The following is a 27,032-nucleotide window of genomic DNA, read 5'->3' on the forward strand; positions in this document are numbered from 1 at the left end:
TTTCACTTCATAATGACATGGTAGATATCTTCACATTTCTGTTTCAGGCATCATATTGCCTACAAGCTAACATTTCCGCCTTTATAAAACAGCCTAAAAAGCTTTGTTTACAACACAAATTCAACATTAATAATACTGGATATGCTATCAGTCCATATCCATATCTTATTCACTTCACCTACTAGATAAATCATATTCTGACCAGCAGTTAATGTGTCCTCAAAATGATCCGTTTGTGTGTCGACACACACAGTAAAGAGCTATATACAATACAGCATCTTATGAGTACATTACATAAAAACATACAACTATATTGGTAGCTGACGTTTCCCTGATTTCATATCGCTTTATTAACAGCAGAAAAGGCATGGCCATTTACAGTGTTTGTGTAAATTGTAAATGTAAACTCATGCAAGCACACACATACCTGAATATGAGGGGCCCCTAGAGAGACATTACTCAGAATCACTATGCACACACACATATGAAACCAAATTCACTCATATACACATGTGAAACGTTCACATATACACATGTGAGACGTTCACATATACACGTGTGAGACGTTCACATATACACGTGTGAAACGTTCACATATACACATGTGAAACGCTCTCATATACACGTGTGAGACGTTCACATATACACATGTGAAACGTTCACATATACACATGTGAAACGTTCACATATACACATGTGAAACGTTCACATATACACATGTGAAACGCTCTCATATACACATGTGAAACGCTCTCATATACACATGTGAAACGCTCTCATATACACATGTGAGACGTTCACATATACACATGTGAGACATTCTCATATACACATGTGAGACGTTCACATATACACATGTGAGACGTTCACATATACACATGTGAGACGTTGACATATACACGTGTGAAACGCTCTCATATACACATGTGAGACGTTCAAATATACACATGTGAGACATTCACATATACACATGTGAGACGTTGACATATACACGTGTGAAACGCTCTCATATACACATGTGAGACGTTCAAATATACACATGTGAGACATTCACATATACACATGTGAGACGCTCTCATATACACATGTGAGACGTTCACATATACACGTGTGAGACGTTCACATATACACGTGTGAAACGTTCACATATACACATGTGAAACGCTCTCATATACACGTGTGAGACGTTCACATATACACATGTGAAACGTTCACATATACACATGTGAAACGTTCACATATACACATGTGAAACGCTCTCATATACACATGTGAAACGCTCTCATATACACATGTGAAACGCTCTCATATACACATGTAAAACGCTCTCATATACACATGTGAGACGTTCACATATACACATGTGAGACATTCTCATATACACATGTGAGACGTTCACATATACACATGTGAGACGTTGACATATACACGTGTGAAACGCTCTCATATACACATGTGAGACGTTCAAATATACACATGTGAAACATTCACATATACACATGTGAGACGTTGACATATACACGTGTGAAACGCTCTCATATACACATGTGAGACGTTCAAATATACACATGTGAGACATTCACATATACACATGTGAGACGCTCTCATATACACATGTGAGACGTTCACATATACATGTGTGAAACGTTCACATATACACGTGTGAAACGCTCTCATATACACATGTGAGATGTTCACATATACACATATGAAACCAAATTCACTCATATACACATGTGAAACGTTCACATATACGCATGTGAAACGTTCACATATAAACATTTGAAACGTTCACATATACACGTGTGAAACATTCACATATACACGTGTGAGACGTTCACATATACACGTGTGAAACGTTCACATATACGCATGTGAAACATTCACATATACGCATGTGAAACGTTCACATATACACATGTGAGACGTTCACATATACACGTGTGAAACGTTCACATATACACATGTGAAACGCTCTCATATAAACATATGAAACGCATGTGAAATGCTCTCATATACACATGTGAAACGCTCTCATATACACATGTGAAACACTCTCATATACACATGTGAAACACATGTAAAACGCTCTCAGATACACATGTGAAATGCTGAGTTCAGCAGTGTATTAGTAGGGCATTACAGTTAATAGAGAAGGCCTTCCTGTCGCGTGAAGGAAACCACAATGAATGTTCATATGAGCCTCGTTGTTTATCAAGTCCAAACTAAATATTTACTTACTTTACTTCTTCTTTAGAGTGGAATAACACAGGGAACAAGTATTCAGCACACAAGTACATTTATTTACCAGTGTAGTTTTATTGATTGACTTTTACTGAGTAAGGGGCCGTACACATGGCGTGTTTTTGCACGCTCAAATCCATGGTTTACAAAAACGTGCAAACTCGAGAGCAACGCCAACAACCAGTGCGTGTTCTCTTTATACATTCATGGCAGCAGCGCGCAACGCCTGTCATGTGACGAGGAACAACCAATAACAGCCGGCAGATAGACCGTATCTGTATTCGGTAAATATGGAGGAGAAGTTTATCATTTTAGTGCAGGGCTAAGTTTTCCCTGAGCCCAAGATCTGTTGAGTGTTTCCCCTGAATAGATACATTTAATGAGCGCCGCTGATAAACTGTCACATGATCATTAATATCCTGCTGGAAACGTGTTTCGAGGACCGCCACCGGAGCGGAGCAGAGACAGAAACAGTGTTTTTGTGAGCATTTCACATGTTTGTGAGAGCATTTCATAAGCGTATATGAGTGAAGTTGGTTTCAGTTTTGTGTGTGAGAGATTGTGTCATATGTGTATGTGAATGGTATTTCACAATATTGAAAAATCAGAAAAGGTTTGCAGTAGCTACCAGTGGAAACATAACATGTCATTAGTCAGATACAATAATAACAAAAAAACATAAATAGCAACTGTTCAAGTAAAGTGACTCATTCAACAAGCTACTCTGTAAGCTATTAATGAGCATGTGTTTGTATGACACAGGTAATAGCAGGTATTCACAGTACATTAAGTGAGGCACATACTGTATACTGTTTATGGACCTCCATTCATTAAAAAGCATCACTGTGTGCTTGGAGCGGCGAGTCCTCCGAGAAGGTCAGTGGTTGATAACTGCTCAGTTTGTCCTTCTGCTGTCACTTCCTGTGAGACATACAGAGAGGGATGGCACCATATGTGCAGGGTTAGAAAATATAATTGCAAATCTTCTACTCAGATGTTTGAGTAAAAGTGAAAATTGAAAAATGAACAAAACCAAGCAAAAGTCTCCTATGGCAACATAGGCCATAACAGTTTCATTTATCAACATGTAGTGCAGGGGTCGGGAACCTTTTTGGCTGGGAGAGCCATAAAAACCAAATATTTTTAAATGCATTTCCTTGAGAGCCATATATTTAATAAAATTAAGTTTTAAGTATATCACTTCTCCGAGTACTAAAAGCGCTATCAGTGCACCATTGTCTGTGCGCCCCCCCCCCACTGCTGATTTTTAAAAATGTATATTCACAACTCACTTTTCACATTGAACAGGTGCTCTTTTATTAAATAAACTAAATACTTATGTTATTTATCTAATTTATGTGCACGTTAATGTGTCTACTGCACGGGTGTCAAACTCAAGGCCACAATTATATCCGGCCGCAAGAAAATATCATATGTCTATCATAACTGTCCCGCCGGTTTTGGTAATTAAATCAATGCATGGCACAACCACGGGAAAATACATATTTGAGGAAGTATCTAAATGTGTGCGAAATTAAACTACCCCGGGACAAACTGATGACAGATGGAGCGCCTTAGATGCGTGGTGAAAGATGCAGCTGACGGTGTATCACTGCATCATACACCAGGAAGCGCTGTGCTGTAAAGCTCTGGAAATGGAACATGTAATAAGCACCGTGACACAGATAGGAAACTTGAGGAGATACATTCTGAATCGAGGGAAAGTGCTGAATACATTTTTCGAGTTGTGTCAGGAAATCTGGCAGTTTTTGGAAAGCAAAGGGAAACACACCACAGATCTCTGGGACGATGTGAGCCGGCCTTTTTGTGCGACACAATGAAGCATCTCACTGTTAAACCTGCAGCTTCAGGACCGTGTGATCACGGACATGTATGATGCAGTGAGAGCGTTCCAAGCCAAGCTGCCTGTGGGAGACCCAGATGCAGCAGGAAACTTTGGTCACTGCATGTTTCCAAACACCGTCTCCACCACTGTTTTCCCAACTGCGCAGTCTGCTGATAAACTGAGCGCATTTGCCGACTTTACAGCTCAGAAATTGCTGCTCAGCAATCCATTTACAGTTTACGTGAAACAGCACCTGTGAACATCCAAATGGAGCTGATTGACCTCCAGTGTAATGACACACTTAAGGCAAAGTATGACTGTGGGCGCTGCAGTTTCCAAGCTTCATCCCAGAAACGATGCCTCAACCCTCCTTCATGCCGCTCAGATACTTTGCATGTTTGGAAGCACATACCTGTGTGAGCAGTCTCACTGATGCACACCTTCACACACTGAGGGTTTCCACAGAACCCCAAACATTAAACTGGCAGCTAAGAAAAGCTTCCAAACATCTGGCTCTGACACATGTGCATACTCGGAGAACATAGCCTACCTAAATATGTTCCATATCTTTTTGGACTTTAACCAATATGTCTATCCTGTTCAATAAATGTGGACCGTGTTTGGCCCTTGACGTAGTCCCCGTTTTTTATTTTGGCCCTCTCTGTGATTGAGTTTGACTCAAACTCTGCATATGACAAAACAGAATGTTTCTTCTGTCAAGGTAAAATACAAGGTCCCTTGCACGAATGTCAATCAGCAAATACTGGAAAGCAGATAAAGGACATAGTACACCACTCCAACAACCAAGAATGGAAGGTTAACTATGCCACTGTCCTATCTGACAATGATGCGCTGTCACGGGATATTGTCTACCACAAGAAGTGCATCACCGAACAGTGGCAGTTTCTAAAGCAGGGAAATGCTGCAGACAGTGGATCATGCCCTAAGACAGCTGACTGACAGTGGGCCAACACACCACATCACGGCTGAAATTGAATTCTTTGAATTCCGAAATACAAGATCGCATCAACGAGGGAGAATTTATTCCAATGGACGAAGCAGAAAAGCTATACTTGTCGAAGATGGAACAATACATCATCCAGTATGTCTCAAAGTTTTCTAACGCCAAGTCCGAGCAGAGGTGGCTACAACAAAATATCGAGGAAAATGTTAATCTTGTTCAGTTCACACCATTGCCGAAGAAGCCTACACTGATACATTCCAATGCTGCAGTTGAGGAAGCTGTCAAGAACAACACATACAATGACATGAAGAAGTTATTTGAATCAAGCAGAGTCCTACGTAAATTGATCCAGGAAACAAAGAAAGACCTGTGGGTTTTCACCGGAACACTCGAAAATAGTGAGCATTGCGTAGTGCCACAGGAGCTCCACAGCATGGTGCTTTGGATCATGAAAGGTACAACTACAGTTAAAACTGAAGCTTGTGCACAAGAGTTGAATAGATCTGCGTCAATCGTCTCTCAGCAAATAGTACAAGCCCACAAATCTAATCGGCAACTCCTGTATGACCCAAAATCACCAGTGGCTGCGTTTCGATCGACAATTGAAACTCTTATCACACTCGGCATCTCACTGTATTGTGACCACAAATGGCGAAGCCAGAAACTGTCAAATCTACTTTCACAAGCCGGTTTGGGAGTTCCATACCGACGCGTATAGCAGTGTGTCGCTCAAATTTCGGAAGGGGTACAGATGAACATGGAGAAGAACGATGGAAACTATTTACAACCAGGGCTTCACAAAAAACGAAGATTGCGATTCTCAATTGACAATCGAAAAAACTAGATGACGGACGTTGTGTTCCTGTGACGTCGAAAGTTCCACCGGTACCAGAGGCTGTCGTCGGCCTTGTGAAGTGTATTGCCAGCAAATGCAGTGGACGGTGTTCTTGCAAGACCAATAATCTGTCATGCACAGAGAAGTGTGAAGGTGCTGAAGGATCATGCACTAATGTTGAAAATGAGGAGACAGAGAGTGATGATGATGATGATGACTAATAACGTGGCAGATAACTAGCATCCGGATACATGTATAATTGAGCATCCAGTTTGATATGTGTATGAACACCATTTTGTTTTCCCCATGTTTGTTAGATACATAACATGCCTAGGTAAATTTCCATAACACAAGTATGTTGATAAATGGTTTGATTTTTCCGTATATGGTGGCCACCATCTTGGACTTATTCTACGACATTAATGAAAATATTGAAAACCTCTTAAAGAAGTAACTTGGTAGAAAAGAATATCTTGTATATTGTAGTCACAAAAATGTCCTTAGCTTATCATTATACATGTAGGTAAATAAATGGTTCAGATATAAAAATATCGTATTTTTTAGAAATTTGGTGGACGCCATCTTGGATGTTGTCAATGGATATGAATTAAAACATTGAAGACAGTCTATTTCATACAACCATATGTAGATACAAATATATTGTAATCAAAAGCATGTCCATAATAAGCTTATCATTGTGCATATATTGAATACGTTGGTTCAAATATAACGATTTATTGCCTTTTCGGTATATGCTGGCGGCCATCTTGAATTTACGTCGGTGACGTAAAGAGTCAAGGGGCATCTAAGAGCGCGATTAATCTGCGTTAATCTTTTTGTCGCGTTATTTCTTCTGTGATTAATTAATCGAAATTAACGCATTAATTCGACAGCCCTAATATATATATATATATATATATTTGGGGTAAAAAACAGCTACTCCACACATACTAACCTGTTTCGATGTGGTCCATATGTGTCCAGCATGAGCGTGCTGGCCTGTTCCAGGTTCCACTCGCAGCGCTGCAGAAGCTCCTCACACTCGGCTCTCGACCGCAGGCCCAGACGAAACAACTGCTCCACCTACAACACAAACGGCGAGAAAAGGCATTTAAAGCAGGGAGGTCGGCAACTTGTTTAGTGTGGACTGCTATGCGTTTTATTATTGTATGATTTTGCTCATTTGCACTGTGTTATATGTAGTTTTTATTGTCCTGATATAATCCTACCTCAACATGCATTTTAAACATCTGGGCAGTAACAAGAATGGAGACTTGCGGTAGTTCAGGCAGGCACAGGAGATTTGACAGTCACATGTTCCATTCATCCACCAATCATCTAAGTTCACGACCTTTCTCTCTCACAAATGGAATTCCATACAAACGTTTGGATGCTCCTTCAGCCACTATCTGAAATAGCATGTAGGTGTACATGAATGTCTTTTTTATTTGTGTTCATGGTCTTTAACTGTTGTGTAACTCAGTCAGGTGGGTTTGTGAGTTAAAGGACAGTCTGTGAGTCAAGTTTGCTCAAATGTATAGGGTAAGATCGGTTTTAATATTACACTGCTTCTTTGCACTTCTGGTTAAATGCTAACTGCATTTTGTTGTCCCAGTACTTGTACTCTGTGCAATGACAATAAAGTTGAATCTGATCTGAAGTGTACACAGAAGGATTCATAAATGTATTTTTTTCACACACAAAAATAGTTATTGTTGCAAAACAAAATCTACAAAAATAATATGATTCACAAATATATTTCTGACACAAATATTTCCCACCGCCAGACTAAAATGCATGACATAACTCTCCTGTCTGAATTGCATTATTGTTTTGTCTCCCTTGACCCACTCATCCTATTTTTTGTATGCTCCAGTATTATCTACTTGTTGGGCTATCCTCTGCCAGTGGGGCATTTGTACTAGTGAGTTTAGATACTGGAAATGGAGATCCTAGTATTTCTAGAAATTCTTGCCAAAATCTACACCCTTTTCTGGGGAAAAAAACAATACTTGTGAGAACCCAGAACTTCCTGTGCGTCTTTGAGTGCGTAAAAAATAACATTTCATGATGTAAAAGAGTGGTTTATTTCCAGAAAAATAATGTTATAACCACAAGAAACGTATGCTTACTTTTATATGTTAACTTTACAGCAAATATTATTTTATTTTTTAAGTTTTAGAGTACCTGCTAACGATATTTACTCGACAGGTGAAGTTTAGTTTTCAAGGTTAACAAAGTAATGAAAACAGTTAGGTGTACCTTCAAATAATTTACGGCCTGAGGGATGCTCCAGTTGTGACTTTGCAGAGCTGCCTGACACTCCTCCAGCGTGACACCATGAACTGCTCCTTGGACCTGTTAATAATGGACTTGCATTTTTGGTAAATGGACTTTCTAGTCATCCGACCAACCAACCACTTTTACACTACATTTGCCAACATTTACCCACTCACAAACTGATGGCAGGGCTGCCAAACTACTCATCATCCAATCCAAATTTATATACACCCTCACAGAGATGGCTATGCCTTCGGGAGAAAATTGGGGCCCAAAGACACTTTGATATTCCCCATAGACGCCATGCCATGAACTTTTAATGAAAAGAGGATTGAAGGTAGAAGACACGACAGGATCTATGGATTGTATAGGATAAGAAAAAATAGTCCTCTAAGTTGTAAACGATTGCAAAGCCTTGAAAAAGTACAATTGCTCTGTGCTCAGTATTAAAAAATGTTTTATTACATATACATATAATAATAACGATTAAGTGACAAACACTTAGATTTACAGTTTTAATTCAAAACTTTTTTTGAATCTATTATAAAGCCAGCCACACTAGACAATGTTTTCGACTAGTACCTTTACTATCAAAATAGATCTATTTTCCTCCGAGACTTTTCTTTTTTTGGTTTTATCCATGGTTAGCATACCGAGTTAGGCGGGTGTCTGAAACTCAAGATGAGCCACCTGCAGGGAAAGGCGCCACGCCCAGTAGAATGTGATGCATTTTTTTGTGAACATAATATTTAAAACAATTATTTTATTTCAGTGTCACAATATCACCTCGAACTCCAAGATAAGAGATATTCCCTTTGAAAGATTGTCCGCTGTGCAACAAAAAATTGCGGGTTGCAGACCCCTGACTTAGTGGGATCATTTATAGGTAAAAACAATAGTGGGCCAAGGATTGACCCTTGTGGGATTCCAGAGAGAATTTGGAACTCTTGTGATTTAAAATAGTGAATAGAAACAACTGTGTTTGACGAATATTATACATTAATATTGTTATCAGTTGAATAACTATTTCGAAACAACTTTTTGAAGCATTTTACCTAAAAAAGCAAGATTTTACATTTTACATAGTTACTTAATACAGATGCATCATGGTTGTTTTTCTTGGGTTAGGGGGAGATGGCCACACACTTCAGAGACGCCGGGAAAGTCCCAGATTGTAAAGATTGGTTTGTGATGTTAATCAGGTCGTCGGGAAAGCAGTGAGCAATAGATTTAAAAAAGATTTGTGGTGACGCAGTCGAGAGAACAGGTGGAGGGTTTTAGCTTTCGTACTACCTCAATAAAGTCATTAGGATATATGGGCTGGAATTTACACATTAAATGTATTGTTATACATTGTTCAAGAGGTGAAGTTAGTGAGGGTAAAATGTTGTTTTAGTTAAAAGTTAGTTAAAATACTATTTCTGAGGGAAGTTGTGGGATTAATCAGTTTTTAAAAAATGTGGAACAGGAAATAAGTCCTATTTTGATTATTGGCAATTAACTGTGAAATGTCTGAAACATTGTATTTCATTGTTACAAGATTAGTAGTCATTTATTAGATTTCAAGTTTGGTTTTGTTTTACGCCACTTGCCCTCAGCAGATTCTCTTCTGCATTCTCACACACACGTTTTCACTGGTGCAATTTGGTCTAAAATTTTAGGTACTGTAGCAGAAAATGTGTTAACCAAATCATCACAGGAAAACAAGGGGGACAAGGTACACTGGGAACCCTCCTGGATAAACATGTTAGCAGTGTTTTCATTGATACGACACTTCTGAACCAATTTGTTCATTTGGGCTTGTTTGCAGCAAAAGTAAAGATTAGAAAAGAGCCAATAATGATCAGAGATCACTACATCAAGGGCAGCTGTAATAGCAACATTAGAACCTTTGGAATTAATCTCCCTGAATCTAATATATGACTTAATTTGTGAATGGAACAGTGGACATTTCGTTGAAAGTCAAAATAATCAACCAATTTAGAAAATTGTTTAGTTATGTGGTTGATGCTATTGTCAATATGTATGTTAAAGCCTGCAATAACTATGCTGCCATCGTCAATTGTAATCTTAGATAGCAGCTCACTTAGTTCTTCTAGAAGACCCTGCCTCAGTTTAAGAGGGTGGTATTGCGTGACAGTAAGAGTTACAGGAGATGTAGAATTAACGATCAGTGCAAGATATTCCAAGGGTGGATAGTGACCAAAAGAAAGAGATTTACAACTTTCTTAGTGGACCTGGGACAATGCAGGACGCTGTAGTTAGGGGGTGAGACCTCAATATGTTCCTTACACAGTTTATGAGGGGTAATCACATCATTTATAATAAAAGTATTTTTAGCTAATGGTATAATTTTGACTAAGGCCATCTTTAAAGAAGAAGGAGAAATGGTGGGCTGAAACCTAGAGGGTTTTATGTCAAGAAGAGTCTTTTAATTGTATATATGTGGTGTTGTAACTAGTTCTATGATTCACTACAACACACTGGTTGAACTCACAGTCTGTAAGGAAGTGATGCATGTGCCGGACTGAAGAGTCTGTTTGATGTTCGTGAATAAAAGGTTTGATCCTGCCTCTTTGTGACCTTCCTGAAAGAGAGTGAACTTTCATTTTTAATTGAAAAGGCCAATCAGGGACTTTTAAATGTCATAAAAATGTACATGTTGTGGTTGACTTATCTCCCTGATTTGTGTGCATGTGGCATTTGAGAATAAGGAGGAAAAACAGAAAAACCATGTTGTGCTTTTTATTTTCCTCTCCCTTACCTGTGTGACGCTCTGCTCCTGTAGCATGCTGGGAGTTGTAGTTCGCCCATTGTTGTTGTTGTAGGAGGAGTTTGGTTTGGCTCCGCCGGGATGCTGAATCATGGGTTTGACTGCCGCCATATTGGCTGCTCCATATCTGATACAAACATAATAATAAATAATACAATGTTAATCTGCACTTTTATTTATATATTGAATTTAAATAGTAAGACACATATTTAACAAGTTAGAGACATGTTTATTATCCCTAAATAGGTGTTTATATATATATATATATATATATATATATATATATATTAACTGGCAATCTGGCAAATAAACTAAATAAATATCTCCTCCGCAGACTGAAGAGAGAAGACACAATTATACACTGAAATCATTTTGAAACTGCAAAACAAATTAAATAATGGACCTGGATGGATTAAACTTGTGTAAAAAGAAACATTTATATTGCCTGTAACAACACAGCTCAGTCAGACAAACAGCACTTTCTAACTTTCTGTTGAGTGACTCAGACAGTAGCCCCCTGGATTAGCAATTGTAGCTAATAGGGAGCCAGTTCCAGGATAACTTGCTGGCTAAATTGGACATTGTTTAATATCAGCAACCAACCTTTCCAGAAAAGCCGGTCGCTCTGGTAGCGGGGCTGGAGCAGAGCTCTGGGAGCTGTCAATCAGTGAGGAAAGGCCACGCCCCTCACGAAAGGCAAGAGGATCCAACAAGGAGCTGGATGAGTAGGAGGAACCACTAGCTGCGAGCCGTGAGGAATGTAATGTGGCTTGAGTCGGGGAAGAGTTGGAGGACAGAAGGGGACCCATGAGTCCGTACGCCCGGCGCGGGGAGGCGGAGAGGGGAGGAGGAGGCAGGGCCACAGGGTAGGAGGATAGCGGTGGCACCAGTGGGAGCGGAGAGGAGGAGCGGGAGCCTGGCTGAGAGAAGGCGTGGTCTCTGGGGGGGATCTGAGGAGGTGTGTCTTCCACGTCGCTCATGGAGATGGAGCTGGAGCGCACCTGCGGGTGGGTGGTGCGGGTGGAGGGGTTGCGCTTGGAGGGACGCAACGGGGGGACGGGGCTGCGAGGAGGCAGCACCGGCCGGTCCTCGAAGCAGCAGGCGAAGGAGGACGTATAGGTGGGGGAGGGAGGAGGCAGGTAAATCTGTCGGTGGGTGCCCAAAGGAGCCACGGTCATCGGGAGGGGGGAGGAGGGGAGAGAGCGGCCTGTTGCCATGGGAACCTGAAGCTTCACCATCACCTTTACCCATAAAGACAGACAGAAATATTAACATGTGTCTGTTTGTGTTTGTGTGATGAAGCGTGTTCATTTCTTTCTCTACCTCTCTCTGTAGTTCTTGGAAGAGGTCAGCTGACTGTGACTCGCTCCTGCCCATCATACTGGTGCACGGCGTGGCTGCGGTCTCCTCAGGAAGTCCCTTATTGATAGACCGCACCTCCTGGTCCTCTGATTGATCCTCGAGCTCCGTAGTAACCTCGTCATAAGTTGGCTGAGGGAGAGGCCAGTCCAGGATGGATGGAGTGTCCTGAGGATAAGAATGATGGACATTGGAGAAGCTGAGAAAAAAATAATAATAATGATAATACATTTTATTTAGAGGCGCCTTTCAGGACACCCAAGGTCGCCTTACAGTGCATTTAAAAAGAAACACAATCAAACAAACAAATTAGCAGGACAGAGTGTGGAGTGACAGGATCTGTGAGGCCAGTTTAAACAGGTGACATAGAAAGTAGAGTCTCACAAACCCAGGTTAAGGGTGTTATATAGAGCCAAAGGGTTCTGACACAGAAGTAGGAAAACCTCATTCAAAATCCAACTAGCACTCCAATAACTAAACATCCAGCCGTGGAACAGAGCCGTACTCAACAGCATGTCATGTGGCCCTCTTCACATGTCTAGCCAAAGATGAAAGTTTTTACCATCTAGCATTGTCGTTTATTTAATATTTAGCTTTTTTTAGCAGCCTTTCGATGAACGTCACAGCTCGTCAAAAGATGCGGTTGAGTCACAAGGCCGTGCTCAGTTCAGACATGTCTGTAATTACAGCAGGACAAAAGAGGAGCGGAAGGCTGTAGAGGTTTTTAGAATTATAATTAAACAACTCCACAGAAAGGCAAACATTATGAGATTTTAATGTTGTGTAAACAACTCATTTAAATTCCACCCAAACTTCAGCTGGGCCGAGATGATCGAAGGGAGCCAAAAGAGGGAACTGTGAAACCCAAGGTAAGCCACGAAAGCAAGAATGCGCACATGATCAATCAATGAGGACAAATCCATCAGACTGTACTCGTCTTGGACTCATCCGAGGACAAAGGTTTATTCAAGAAATGTTTTTTTTGCCAAAGGCAGTATGATTTGGTATTTGAAAGAACTTTAAGATTGTGCAATGCTGAAGCACAATTGCTTTCTGTGTAGGATGACGTGCGACGGGAGAAGCAAAGGGTCTAAAGGTGAAATCATGCGTGTGTATATATATATATATATATATAAATATAAAACCTCTCGCTATCCTAGGATTTAAGCTGTGAAGATAAATGAATGTGAAACAGTCATTCTTTTCTATCAATCTTCATTACTGGAAATAATTGGTTAAACAAATGGGAAACAAACTCATAAAAGGATCAAGTGATGAACGGGGCGGATTGAGCTAGCAAGCTAATCTGTTAGCATGTGTACTACTACGAGCTACTGTTACAACACTAGCTTATAGACTACAAATAGTTGTTTTATGTGTTTTTATGTTACAGTGGATACACTGTATTCCAACAGGAATGTGTACTTACACTTGTACTTGTAGCGTGTAAGCACATTAGCAGTGAGCAGTTGCTTTTGTGTGATCTGACAGTGGAGGTGTTTTTCTGGGCCACAGACACACACATTGAATGACAGGATGTTGACAGGACACCTTGAACTCCAAACAAGGCCAACTATGACTCTTTCTACAGTTCATTTGAATCTCTGGAGGTTTTATATTTGTAACACTTTCTTCAAACCGGAAAAAAAAAACGTTAAAAGAAATCTGTAACGTCATCGCCGAGGGGAAAACACTGCGCATATTTAATGAACAACATACTCCGGAGGTAAACCAGGAAGCTATAAAAACACTCCTCTGGCTGTCCATCGGTAGCTTTTACCCTTTTTAAGTCTCAAAAGGAATAGCAAGTATGTTCACATTCAACTACTAACGGCACCTTCAGTGTGTCCTCGTCAGCCTGCCGCATCTCAGTAAGCGGCGAGGGAGTGGTCGAGCTGAAGCTGTCATCAGTGAAGTCGATGAGTGACACCTCGCTTTTGGCCGAGCGCACGCCGGACCCCTCCCACGGTCGGAGCTTCAGCCCCAGGGACACTCCGAGCCTCCTCAGCCCCGACGAGGCGCTGGTGTCGTCGTCGTCGTCGTAATCGTCTATCACAGAGTCGTAGAACGGCTCTGGACACGCATTCAAACGCCAGAGTCAGGAAAACACAAGCATGCATTTCAATGAAAGATTGTAGACGACAAACAGCACAGGGGAGGAGGGAAACACTTACTCTTCAGCAGAACAGCAGGTTGGGGCGGACGAGGAGGAGGTTGCTCTGATGAAGAGTTTGAGGCATTTAGTTTACATTCACTTAGTGGCTTAAAATGACTCTAACAGAAGAACGAGCTGGGTTTTCTACATTATAACCATTATAACAAGTGTACATGTACAAACACTGGAGACAAAAACTAACACTACATTACATATTAAAGCCCTGCAAGTCCTCAAAACCTTATTTAAAGTAAAAATATGTAGATAATATCATATGTATTACCCTAATCCTGTCCTGTGAGAACCACAGGTCTCTAAAAAGTTAACGTTTGTATTGCGATTATGTATTTTACAGCTAATCCAAGGGAAGCCTTAAAGTAAGAAGTAGGATGTTCCTAACCCAGAAAGGAACACTTAATCCTTAATTTCATCAGACAAATTTAAAATGACCAAAATTGGAGATACATGGTTTTCACTTGAAGCATATGAAAAATTGTAATCTGAAAAGTAGTTAAAGTTCAAAGGTCAAAAAAAAGTACAATATGTCCCTCATAGTTCCCAATAGATGTAGTGGAGTACACGTAGAAAGCTGCACAAAATGGAAATACTAAATGTATTAGATTTGTACTAAAGTACTTGAGTAAATGTTTATGTTTAAAACTTACTCTTGGAACGGTTGGGGAGTTTGGTCGGCCTTGCGGTGCCCGAGTCCATCCCAAGGATGTCCGGAGGGTCCATCGGGTTCCCCAAGTACAGGCTGAAAGGGAGCAGACAAGTAAATTAGATTTAATGGAATAAAGTTATATCTGCAAAATTCCTTCAGCATTAGTTTATATCAGTGATCTTCACTGTTCTTTACATTGATAGGACAAAGTCAATAGAAGAGCCAGAGTCTGCTTATTAATCTGTCATCCCACCCAGAACAGTTTTAACGGGAGCAGCCAAGCTAACGCAATTATGAAGTGCCAGGTTGGTCGTAGTATCCTCAAATTAAAATGCTCCAATTTAGTATATAAATAAATAATATAATATATAAATTATTTTTTTGCAAATGTCCATATTCATAAGCATTCTATACTAGCCCACCATGTATCTACCCGTCCAAGAGCACATTCGCCATTGTAGCGCTGGATAGACTCCGCAGTGAGTCCGTGTTTAAATATCTTGTTTCTATATATGCATCTTTTATCAATTATTATTATCAATTATTTGTATTATTTGTAGGCTAATAGAGCAGACACTTTCAGTGTTTTAATGGATTGTATATAATAGCCCTGCTTGTTTTTATGAAATCTGTATTGACTCCATAATCATATCTATCACCTCTTTATTTAGCCTCCTGCCACGCGAGCCACCAGTTAAAGCTTGGCGAGGCTAGGCTCCTACTCACGCGATGAGTAACACTGGTTTATATGAAGAACACGTTTATATAAAAGTCTACAAAATGGGCTAGGTAAAATCTGTCCTTTATGTTAGCTGTAGCCAATGCATATTATTTGTTTACAACTTTGCTGCCAGGGAACATGTGGATTTGTTCATTGAGGCATTTTCAATTCTTGCAGCCGTTGTGAGTTGCTCTGGATTTTTAGCTCGTTCCAATAAAAGCTTAACAAGTACATCATCTGTTGGTGAACTGATGCACTGCTGCACTCCAGTGGAGAGTGACAGTACAAGCAGTGTTACAGAAGTGCATGGTGCAAGCTTAATAGCCAAAGAATTTAGTGGCAACTGTTTGTAGCTCAATATTCTCCACTTTATCAAACTAGATCAGTGCTTCGAGATAAGCATGAGGGGATAAAACCCAAGGAATAAGAAAGTAACAATCCATGACTTTTACACAACATTATGGTTATTTATTAGGCCTTTTTTTGTTGCCTTTTTCTTGTAAAAGATTGCTCTTCAAGCCAATAAAAATTAGTCAAATAAAACAATCTGAGAACCAGAATGAAAATGTGGAAAGTAGCAGAGATTCTGCTCAAATATTATTAAATGATATTAGAATTATTAATATGATCATACAGGTTCAGTATCTAGCATACTGGTTGCATTTCCACAGTTAATACAGTCTTTGTATTTAGAGGGAGGGAGGTCTTCATTTTTATTTGTTATTAATATTATTAATTGTTGTTATCAACTTGAGTTTTTCCCTAGAATAAAACCTATTCAATTACTGTTCAATGTCACACTGTGCGGATAAAAACTTAAATTAAATGTGTGCATAATTAACCTGTCTATGCGATCTGCATGTCCCCAGCTCCTGTGAGGGTCTGTGTCTCCGTGTCCAGTGTGGATGAAGGAGTGTTTGAGCGGTCGGCTGATATCGTGGACCGACATGCCGGCGACTGACGTCACCACGTGGCGAGGAAACTGACCCAGACGCAGCGTCCCCCTGTTCTGACCTCGCCACCAGTAGTGCTCTGCCCTGAAAGACACACGTAAGGACATGTGAGGTGAATAAAGAAACTACCTTCTACTCCGTTTACCACATGACATGGTGACCATGTGATTTACGTAATCTGTATCCTCTTATTCAACATCATTTAACAATAATGGGACTTTCCTGAGTGAGCAAAATAATGTAATAATTGGTAACGTGTGGGTTTTCATTTGGGGCAGGACAGTAATTACAGAAATCTTCCACAATGCAAGGAATCCAATGACAACAAAAGATGCATTTGTTGTCTTGTAGGAAAAAACCGTTAATTCCAAGACGAATGAACACATTTAGTTAAAATGCTGCTTTGTTTAAAAAGAAGGCATTCTTCCAGGGTACGTGCATGTGTCGCATAACAAACTGACCTTCCCTCTATGATGGTGATGACGTCGTTCATTTTAATTTGGAGCTTGTCTTCCTCCTCGAAGTCCTGCAGCGCTTTCATATCTGTCGGCATCGTCTGCGGAACACGTACACACTTACAGTTACAGGAAGAAGCTACGAAAGTCTCATGATTTATTACTGTCATCAGCAGGATCATAAGAGACAAACACTTCCTGTCATTTAGTAAAATACTGATTTATTTGTTTCCACTTGCTTTCCAATTTATTGTCCTTTATTTGCCCGATGCATCACAAAAGGGAGATGAAATATGACATTGTAATGTACAAGAGTTAGAGAAATGCAATCTCTTATTAATAGAGGTACTGTAGAAAAGTGATGAGGTATTAATGAGTGGAAACTGAGAGTATAATAATGTCAGCTTCTAATCTCATCTGCTAAACACTAAAAACAATATACTAGTTGCAGTACATGCTGAATTGTTCTATTAAAACGAGCTGGCCAAATATAAGTACTGTATGGCACAAGTCAGTATTTGCTACTCTTCTTCATTGCAGAGGGAAATATTGTACTTTTTACTCCTCTACATTTATATATACAGCTTTAATTATCAGTTACTTTTCAGATGACATGTCTTCACAAAGAAAACCTATGATTGATTTTTAACAATATAAATATATTGTTAAGGGCTACATTATATGTTAATACCCAATAGTAACGTGTATATATAAAGTATGCTAAATAATATTAGCTCCACCTTGACCGGCTACAACATTAATGGTAATGTTATTCATTGAACATATTTTTTTACTCAAAATACTGTGTTACCTCGAGCAGGAAGTCTCTGAGGGCGATGAAGGTGGGTCTGTCCTCGGGTTTGGGGCTCCAGCACTGCAGCATGACATTGTAAACATCCTGAGGACAGTCATCTGGTTTACACAGCCTCTCAGCATCCACGTCCACCTTGTGGAGGATCTGCAAACAAACACATACGTAACTAAATGCTGAAGCATCACTGTTAGCTGGGGATTAGGTGGGAACTTTTATGGCTAACTAGAAGAGATGTGCGTGTGCGTGAGCATGCACCTGGCTCCCGGTAAGGCCCAGCCACGGCTCCTGTCCGTGGGTGAACATCTCCCACAGAGTGACCCCAAACATCCAGGTATCAGACGAATGAGAGAAAGTGCGAGACTTCAGAGACTCAGGAGCACACCTGGAGAGAGACGAGGACACAGACGGAGATCCAGAAAGGAAAAAGAAGAGAACATGTCAGAGAGGAAGAAACACTGTGAACACCAGAGCTGTTTGAATCACTGGAGCCTGGGTATAAAAACATATCATATGAAGCGACCAGGACGCTCTTCTCACCACGGGAAAGGGATTTTGTGGCCCTCCTCCATGATGTACTGGTCGGTGTGTGTTGGCAGCGCTCTCATCAGGCCGAAGTCTCCGATCTTTACGATTTCATTGGTGGACAGCAGAACGTTGCGGGCGGCCAGGTCCCTGTGGAGGAAACGTCTCTGCTCCAGGTAGGTCATGCCGCACGCCACCTACACACCCACAGAGTCAGAAAGAGACAGTGGTGGAATGTAACTAAGTACATTTACTCAAGTACTCAAACTCAGCGGGAAAATATTTGACTTTCTACACATTTTATGAATATTGTTACTCTCTAAGTATATCTTTCTGATAACACTTAAGTAAGGGTTTGAATGCAGGACTTTTACTTGTAATTGAGTATTTCTAAAGTGGGGTACTTAATAACAATAAATACAAAATACAGTTTGTCGTGCAGTATTTTCACACAACTTATCAGCATCAACAACATGAAAAACAATAATAAAAATAATAATAATAATAATAATAATAATAATAATAATAATAATAATAATAATAATAATAATAATAATAACACATTTTATTTTATAAGCGGAGAATAAAAACATTAAAAACTAAATAAAATACAAACATATTAGTAGCCATACAGATCTGGGCACTGCGCCAAATATTGGATGGAATTGAGGGTTGTGTTTAACTGACCTGTACAGCGTAGTTACACAGAGAGGAGATGAGGATGTGACCCTGACGCTTTCTCAGACGATCCAACAAGGAACCCAGAGGTGCCAGCTCAGCCACCTACACACACACACACACACACACACACACACGGTTTGGAAATAAAACACTCCACTCATTATTATTCACACATCTAAAATGTGTGACTTGGATGTCTACTTTTGCATGTTTGAGAATGTGTGAATGTGTGTGTGTGTGTGTGTGTGTTTTACCATCTTCATGGGCTGCGTGAGGACGATGCCGTAGAGTCGGATGAGGTTCTGGTGGCTCAGCGAATGCATGGCGTTCACCTCTCTGATGAAATCATCCAGACCATCAGAGTCCAACACACCGGCCTTCAGACACTTCACTGCCACTGACAGCTAGAAAAGACAAGAGAGTGAAACAACCAACAGAATAAACTGCTGTAATTAAAAAAAAGTATGCCCCATGGGCCTGTTTCGTGGAAAGGTTGAAGTTACTCTCTACTGTCTCACCACTCTGCCGTTGGGTCCGGTCCACTCCCCTCTCCGCACCACCCCGAACGTGCCGTCTCCCAGCCGCTCAAACAGCTGCAGCTCCGACTCTCTGATGAGGCAGGTGAGCGAGGCTGCCGGCTCGCTGTTGGCCGGTGCCGCACTGGACGATGCCCCCTGAGGGAGGGGCTGCTGGGGGTCGGCGTCAGGTCGTTTCACCGGAAACACCTACGAGCCCAGGAGCAGAAACCGTCAAAGTGTTTTGGTTCTCTGTCTCACAAACAGAAGGTTTTTGATTTTATCTGTGGATCTAGGCCAATGTAAGAGATGACATGATAAAAACAGTTGTTTCTCTTTCTACTTTAAGCATACACAATCTCCCTGCATACATGTGGGCCTTATGTCAGTTATCGAATACAAGAAATGTAATGCAAAATATTTGTATGTGTGTTTGAGTGTGTGGTACTGCACCTTGCTCATCCAGGACTTGCGTTTATAAAGAGCTCTTCTCCTCTTGACGGCCTCCCAAAGCCTTCTCTGACCTAAAACCGACACAATCGCAGACACGGAAACATTTTTAGATCGAGATGTTTTTCCCTCCGAGGACTTCCATTGCGCGTGGAGTGAAATGGGAACAGGCGGTAATAGGATGTACCCGGGCGTCCCATGCCGATCTTCTCCAGGTCTTCATTCTTGACGTAGTCGAAGTGGGAGAGTCGCGTGACGTTGAGCTCATCGCGGATACGCAGGAAGTACTGCTGCAGCTGCACATCTGTCAGCAACTCCAGCAGCCAATCTGTCCCCTCCTCGCACTGCATCTGCACACACACGTTGACCTTGTATTACTATACATGTGAGGACGCATTGACAAATCGCCATATGTGCAGACAAGATTGGAAATGGAGCTACTCTCAATCCTCCATTATAACCCTAATAAAGCCACACTTCCATGTTTAAATGGATTACACATACAGTAGATATAACCTGTTATTGACCTTTAGAGGTGCTGGTAGGTAGATTCTTTTACATTTGGACAGAGCCAGGCTAGCTGTTAATTTATATTATTTTATTTGTAGTAAAGATATCAACAGAGCAGGTCGTTTTACAACAGAGAAATACCTGTGTTCGTGTTGTCGGGGGGTACAAACAATGTAACTGAGACAATTTAGAATAAAATGACACCATAACACTTATGTCCACTAATCTGTTGCCCCGGTGCATGCTGGGAGGGTTCCCAACACAACCACCTCATGTCACTGCAATCACATGATCAGCACTCACACAATCATATTTACTCTGATCATGGAGTCAACTCTCTCCTCATTTAGACTTTAATTGAAAATAAGAGCGCACTGTCACTCAAGATAACGTCATCCAGGGTTAACAAATCAGACAGCTTTCAAAGAACCCAATTAGATTAGATGGAAATAAACAGGATTGATGCTAGCCTGAATTAGTTAAGACACGTTTGAGGAACAGGGCCCGGGGTTTGGGACCGCTGGACTAAACAATTCAATTTGATTCATATCAAATGGAGTACAGTCTAGTAGTTGCATCCCCGCAATCACCATCAATACACACAATCACCATCACACTGGCATCCTCACACACACGTACTGCATCCGCACACACACACACACACACGCAGCGCATCCGCACACAAACACACTGTAATTACAGAGAGAAGAAGAATCACTGCATGTTCACCCACAACTTCACATTTTACCATTTGTCCCCCGACACTCTCTCTGATCCTCCCGGCTCTCTCCTCTTCGTCCTCCTCCTCCCCCTCCTCCTCCTTTCCTCTGGTGTAGGGGAGTCGCTGGTACACATAGCTCTCCCCCATGCTGTAGCAGCTCCTCTCGTCCTTCGCCTTGTCTCCCTCTCTCTCTCTCTCTCTCTCTTTTTTGGCTCTCCTTTTTCTGTGTAGCTGCTATTCAGAGGAGGCGTTAGCTCTGCCGCCGTGCTCCCGAGTCTAGTTTGCTAATCTCCTCTCGGCTCCATTACCTTCTCTGCTCAATCGATAGGCACATGCACACACACGTTCACACACACACACAGTCACACACAGTCACACACACCGGGAGGCATTTGACGCCACTCTCTCCACTCCTATCACCTAAAGCTATCTATAAACTCTCTATCTTCCCTCCCACTGGGTCTTTCTCTTTCTCTTCCTGCTGACTCACGGCTTCCTGCAGCGTAGGACACCTCCATACTTCCCTTTCTCACTCCATCTTTTCCTCTCACTAGCTCTACATTTCTTTCTGGCTCAGCAGCAGAGCCCACTGTCTGATCATAAATAATTCAGCAGCTCTAATAAGAGGATGAGAGAGAGGGAGAGATCCTGGAGGAAGGAGGGGAGAAAATGTAGATACAAATAGGTGGACAGATGGATGGGTAAATGCATGAATGGCCATTAGCCAGGCCAAAGAGAAGACAGTTCCCAGCATGCATTTGATAGATGCAGACATGCAGCTGGTACAGCAGCTATGTTTGACACCAAATCAAAAAAGCACAACATTTATAAAGAATGGAAATATGATGTAGTAAAACAAAAAGTAAAATCAGCTGTGGAAGATTTGAACTGATTGAAATGGTTTCATTCAATAATACACAGCTGGATTGTTTAATTAACAAGTCTTCTATCAAGCAAAAGTGGTTCCAGTGTGGTTTTATATCCTTACAAATTGAGTATTGTCTCTTGTCTTGGTTCTGGGCTATTGGCTTGACAAAACAAGCAATATTAAAACATAACTTTAAGTCCTGGAGAATTTGACATTGTTTTGACTTTTAAACTATTATTAACTAGATCCAGGGTAGAAACTACTTTTTTTGATTATAAATACTTTTTATTATGGACTAATCTGTCGATTATTTTTTAAATCAATAATTAAAAATATTTTTTTTAAAAGCCAAAGATCCATTGTTTAAGACATTTAGCAAAAAGAAAAGCATGTAAGATGCGACCACATACGCGCATGTATCCATGCATTCACACATAAACAACCTCGCAGACACTTGACCTCTATTCCAAATTTCAGACTCCTAGCTCGAAAAAACTAATATTTTTTTGTGGACCGACCGATGGACCGACAGAGCGAGCTATAGAGCTGCTATAGAGCGGTTATAGAACGAGCTATAGAGCTGCTATAGAGCTGCTATAGAGCTACTATAGAGCTGCTATAGAACGAGCTATAGAGCTGCTATAGAGCTGCTATAGAGCTGCTATAGAGCTACTATAGAGCTGATATAGAGCTACCATAGAGCTACTATAGAGCTGATATAGAGCTACCATAGAGCTGCTATAGAGCTACTATAGAGCTGCTATAGAGCTACTATATAGCTGCTATAGAGCTACCATAGAGCTGCTATAGAGCTACTATAGAGCTGCTATAGAGCTGCTATAGAGCTGCTGCTCGCAGCTACAAATGTCATTGCTGGTTTCAGCTTCTCAAATGTGAGAATTGCTGCTTTTTTCTGTTTTCTGTTTGTAAAAAATAAAAATAAAAATGTAAATATGTTCACTTTGGGATATTTATCTGTTCAATATGTTGTTGACATTTTACAGACATACATTTATTATTTATAGGATTAATAATTGAGAAATGTAGCAATACTGAAAGTAGTTACTAGTGGCAGCCCTTTATTTAGCCATGCTAAGGATGGTTGGGATAACAATAAGCGTCTGTTGGTTGGACCAGACTGAAATATCTCAGCATCTTGAGAAGGAGAAAGAAACCATGACAAGATACTGAGCTATCACCATTAGCCACATTTGATGGCTAACTGGGGGTTACAAATAATACATGCCTGTACATTTCCCGCGTGTGTTAATGTATGTGCGCATCTGTGGCCTGTGTGCAACCTTTTATTGAGGGCGATGCTCTAAATATAGGAAAGCTAAATTTAGGGTTACATTCACCCGCATGGAGATTGGACGAGAGCTGCTACTCTGTTTTCATCTCAGCATCAGATACCTGAGACCCAGTCGGCACTGTCACACAGATACGCTACCTGTGTGATGAAGATGATGATTTATTGTGCGTCTGTATTCCTGCTTTTCTCGACTCACTGTCTACTCGCTTTGACCACTGATTAATTACAGACACCAGGAAACAGTTTTGGAAGCAGTGTTCCTTTAATTTGATATATCTAAAGTTTAAGTAGAGTAGGGAACATTCAACAGCAGCTGACATTGCTGATTAGGAGAGTGGAAAAGACAGAACGTGTTCAATCAACTTGTGAACATGAGCTACTCTGTCTCAAACTTGTGGGATCATCAAGTATAAAGTCTAGAGCTGCTCCATTGACAATGAATGGCAGACTGATACATATACACTATATGGACAAAAGTAATGGGCCACCTACACATTACACCTACAGGAGCTTTTATGACATCACATTCCAAATTCATTGGCATTACTATGAAGTTGGTCCCCCCCCTTTGCAGCTATAACAGCTTCCACTCTTCTGGGAAGGCTTTCTACAAGACCTTGGAGCGTGTCTGTGGGAATGTTTGCCCGTTCATCCAGAAGAGCATTTGTGAGGTCAGACACTGATGTTGGACGAGAGGGCCTGGCTCGCAATCTCCGTACTAGTTCATCCCGAAGATGTTCAATGAGGTTGAGGTCAGAGCTCTGTGCGGGCCAGTCGAGTTCTTCCAAACTCATCCAACCATGCCTTTATGGACCTTGCTTTGTGCACTGGGGCACAGTCAGGCTGGAACAGAAAAAGGCCATTCCCCATGGCAATGGGACTGAATGAAACCCCTGAATGCAATGATTAAGAGGAGTGGCTCAATACTTGTGTCCATATAGTGTATATCAGTCTGTTGTAGTGTTCTTAGTTCTGAAACAGAAAATGTAGCAATATACTGAGAACATTCCACTTTATAACATCTTTACAAAATCAATGAAGTCAATGAAGCAATTCAAGAGTTTATACTTGATCTTTTAGCACTTTACTTTTTGGATTTGGGACAGAGTTAATGTTTACTAATTGTTTCTTGGACTGTCTTAGACCATAAGAATAACATATACATATGAATTTTGAAAATGGACGCAGTTCTCCTTTAAGATATCAATGTACGTTCATAAAAGACGAAAGAAAAACAGCAAAGTGTCACTTTTGAGAAGCTGGAACCAGAAAGAGTTTGGTATTTTTGCTTGAAAAATGACTGAAAAGAGTAATAGATTATTACGATAGTGGTTGAATGAGTTTCTGTCAACCGTCAAATCCAATTAATCAACTAATCAACGCGTCTCTAATGTTCACCCAATATATTTGTCCCTAAAAGTACCATATTATCATAGAAAGAATAACATTTAGTATGGCCAGTTGTAATATATCATGCATTTATAACATGGAGAACAAGTTTGAAAAGCCTATCTTTTAAACATGCAAAGTTCACATTCTAAGCCTTCTTTTGTTAAAAGATTTAGTTCATAGATTCCTCTTTATAAGAAAATGTCAGAGGTTTTGGGAGTACACTTTTGTGGCTGCTGAAATGTTTCTTTCTTAGTGTTAGACATCCATTCTTCTCTTCAATAATCTCATGCAGCGTGTGTGTGTGTGTGTGTGTGTGTGTGTGTGTGTGTGTGTGTGTGTGTGTGTGTGTAACTGGTCTCACTCTGCAGAAGTCTTCAGGTGGATCAGGGTTTAAAGCTGCAGTCAGGAGTGACTGAGGTCACTAGAGGTCACCTGGAGGAAGCCATGGATGGAGAGACCCCGCATCTACATACACACATAAAGAAAGAGAGTCAGCATTTACTTCTAGAAACATCCAAAATAAATATAAAACATACAAGTAGATCATGAGATGAACGCTGACCTAAGAGCCAAAACTGAATTTTTAACTCAATAACTCTAATTATTAATAAACCAAGCGTAAACTGCTTCAACAAATACTCCGTCTGTCTGTAAACTGCAGTGTACGTGCAGCCATGACTGAAACCAAGCTTACGACACATTATTATTTAGTGCAAGTTTTTATTTTATGTTTCTGCTTAAATATCTGAAGTTAAATCAAATGTCTTAAGAGGTAAAGTCTCTGAGCAGGCAGCTCCAAGTCAAGTCTAAATGAGGGTCATAGCTACAGCTGGCAGCACTGATGTTGTGTCATCTGGATCTTTTATAGGAATTTGTTTTGGGTTTAAGATCAATTACTTTGCAGTCATTTCAAGGTTATGAGACTACTTGCTTGGAAGACACAGCAGTGATGATCCAGCTGCACATTATTTTTCTTTCACCAACACTTAGTCAAGATATTTGACTACTTTTAGGTCAACAAAAAAACAAATACAGGATTCAACCGAGCCCTCGGAGCCATTTTTATCTTGTGCACTCAACTTTTGTTTACAAGGCAAGTTAATTAAATAAATACTCTAAATACTCATTCTAATAATTAAATCATTTTACACTTTGTGTGTGTGTGTGTGTGTGTGTGTGTGTGTGTGTGTGTCTGGTTAAACGTTTTCTGGGGGTTGGAGATGGACCCAAACGTTATGATTGACCACCAGCCAGATCTGTTATGAATTAAAACGGATTCCAGGTCAGCTCTGAGTAGTGACTGCATCTCACTGTGAGAGACACACATATTTGACATTTGACATTTGGCATGTTTACCATGAGATATAGCATCTCTGTCGAATAGAGCAGAATACATTAGAATTGATCAGGCTGCTGCTCCAAAGCTGATTAGTCTCTGTCACGTTAGGTGTCCACCTGCCTGTCCGTCAGTAAACATCTCACCATTTCAGTTCCACTCCTTTATTTCATTTATTCATTTAGTGCAACATGTCACGTCTTCCACATAGCCTACAGAGGAACAGGATGTCATAAAAAAAAAGACAACCCCAGTAAACCGAAGATGTTATAGGTTCCTCGGCGGCATACCAACCTGTGAGGTGAAGACGAGCTATGCGGGAAACAGGTCCACCTTCCAGCGGTCAGTCCTCGCTCCGTCCCCGCTCGGAGCTGCTGCCGCCCGGAGAGAAGCTGCGCTGTTTCTCGGGTAATCGATTAAAAGCAGCGGATCCGTTATCTCTCTTTACTCCGTTAATTCCGGGACGCTCCTCAATGCGCCTGTCCGGATTTATGAGCGTCACTGTGCGTAACATCATCGCGCCGCAGATAGAGCGGCAGCGGCAAAACGGAATCACCAAAATAAATGCACTTCCTAATTGGAGGTTCAGGCTTCAAAATAAAAGCGCAAGTTTTAACGTAATCGTAAAAAGCCTCATCAGCACCATAATATACACAGGTGTC

At 40.7% G+C, this 27,032-nt stretch overlaps 1 protein-coding gene across 3 annotated transcripts; it reads right to left on the bottom strand.

Moving 5' to 3' along the window:
• Nucleotides 1–1,515: 1,515 nt before the first annotated feature.
• tnk2a (tyrosine kinase, non-receptor, 2a) lies at nt 1,516–26,825 on the bottom strand. 3 transcript variants are annotated; one of them, XM_029458189.1, is made up of 22 exons: nt 26,665–26,825; nt 25,396–25,499; nt 21,490–22,110; nt 20,419–20,581; nt 20,235–20,305; nt 19,785–19,991; nt 19,521–19,670; nt 19,273–19,368; nt 18,601–18,782; nt 18,319–18,445; nt 18,061–18,207; nt 17,256–17,350; nt 16,684–16,878; nt 15,122–15,213; nt 14,476–14,520; nt 14,139–14,374; nt 12,266–12,469; nt 11,546–12,183; nt 10,934–11,069; nt 8,152–8,247; nt 6,845–6,972; nt 1,516–3,165 (listed from the first exon to the last, which is right to left on the bottom strand). In XM_029458189.1, exons 3-22 carry the CDS (start codon nt 21,607–21,609, stop codon nt 3,159–3,161), a joined length of 3,135 nt encoding a protein of 1,044 aa, XP_029314049.1. In that variant the 5' UTR covers nt 21,610–22,110; nt 25,396–25,499; nt 26,665–26,825; the 3' UTR covers nt 1,516–3,158. The 3 variants fall into 3 exon arrangements, with proteins under 3 accessions (XP_029314049.1, XP_029314051.1, XP_029314050.1); XM_029458191.1 differs by lacking the exon at nt 21,490–22,110; XM_029458190.1 differs by lacking the exon at nt 8,152–8,247.
• Nucleotides 26,826–27,032: the final 207 nt, after the last annotated feature.

Source organism: Cottoperca gobio, chromosome 20, assembly GCF_900634415.1.
Source record: "Cottoperca gobio chromosome 20, fCotGob3.1, whole genome shotgun sequence".
In the NCBI taxonomy this organism is placed as follows: Eukaryota; Metazoa; Chordata; class Actinopteri; order Perciformes; family Bovichtidae; genus Cottoperca; species Cottoperca gobio.

Bases quoted from the DNA above. Each gene is read 5' to 3' on its own strand.
- tnk2a (XM_029458189.1), bottom strand. From the start codon at position 21,609: ATGGGGGAGAGCTATGTGTACCAGCGACTCCCCTACACCAGAGGAAAG. The intron at 18,446-18,600 runs GTGAGAAGAGCG...GTCTCTCTCCAG, and splicing joins CACAAAATCCCTTTCCCGTG to GTGTGCTCCTGAGTCTCTGA. The intron at 14,375-14,475 runs GTAAGTGTTTCC...ATGCGTGTCCAG, and splicing joins ACCTGCTGTTCTGCTGAAGA to AGCCGTTCTACGACTCTGTG.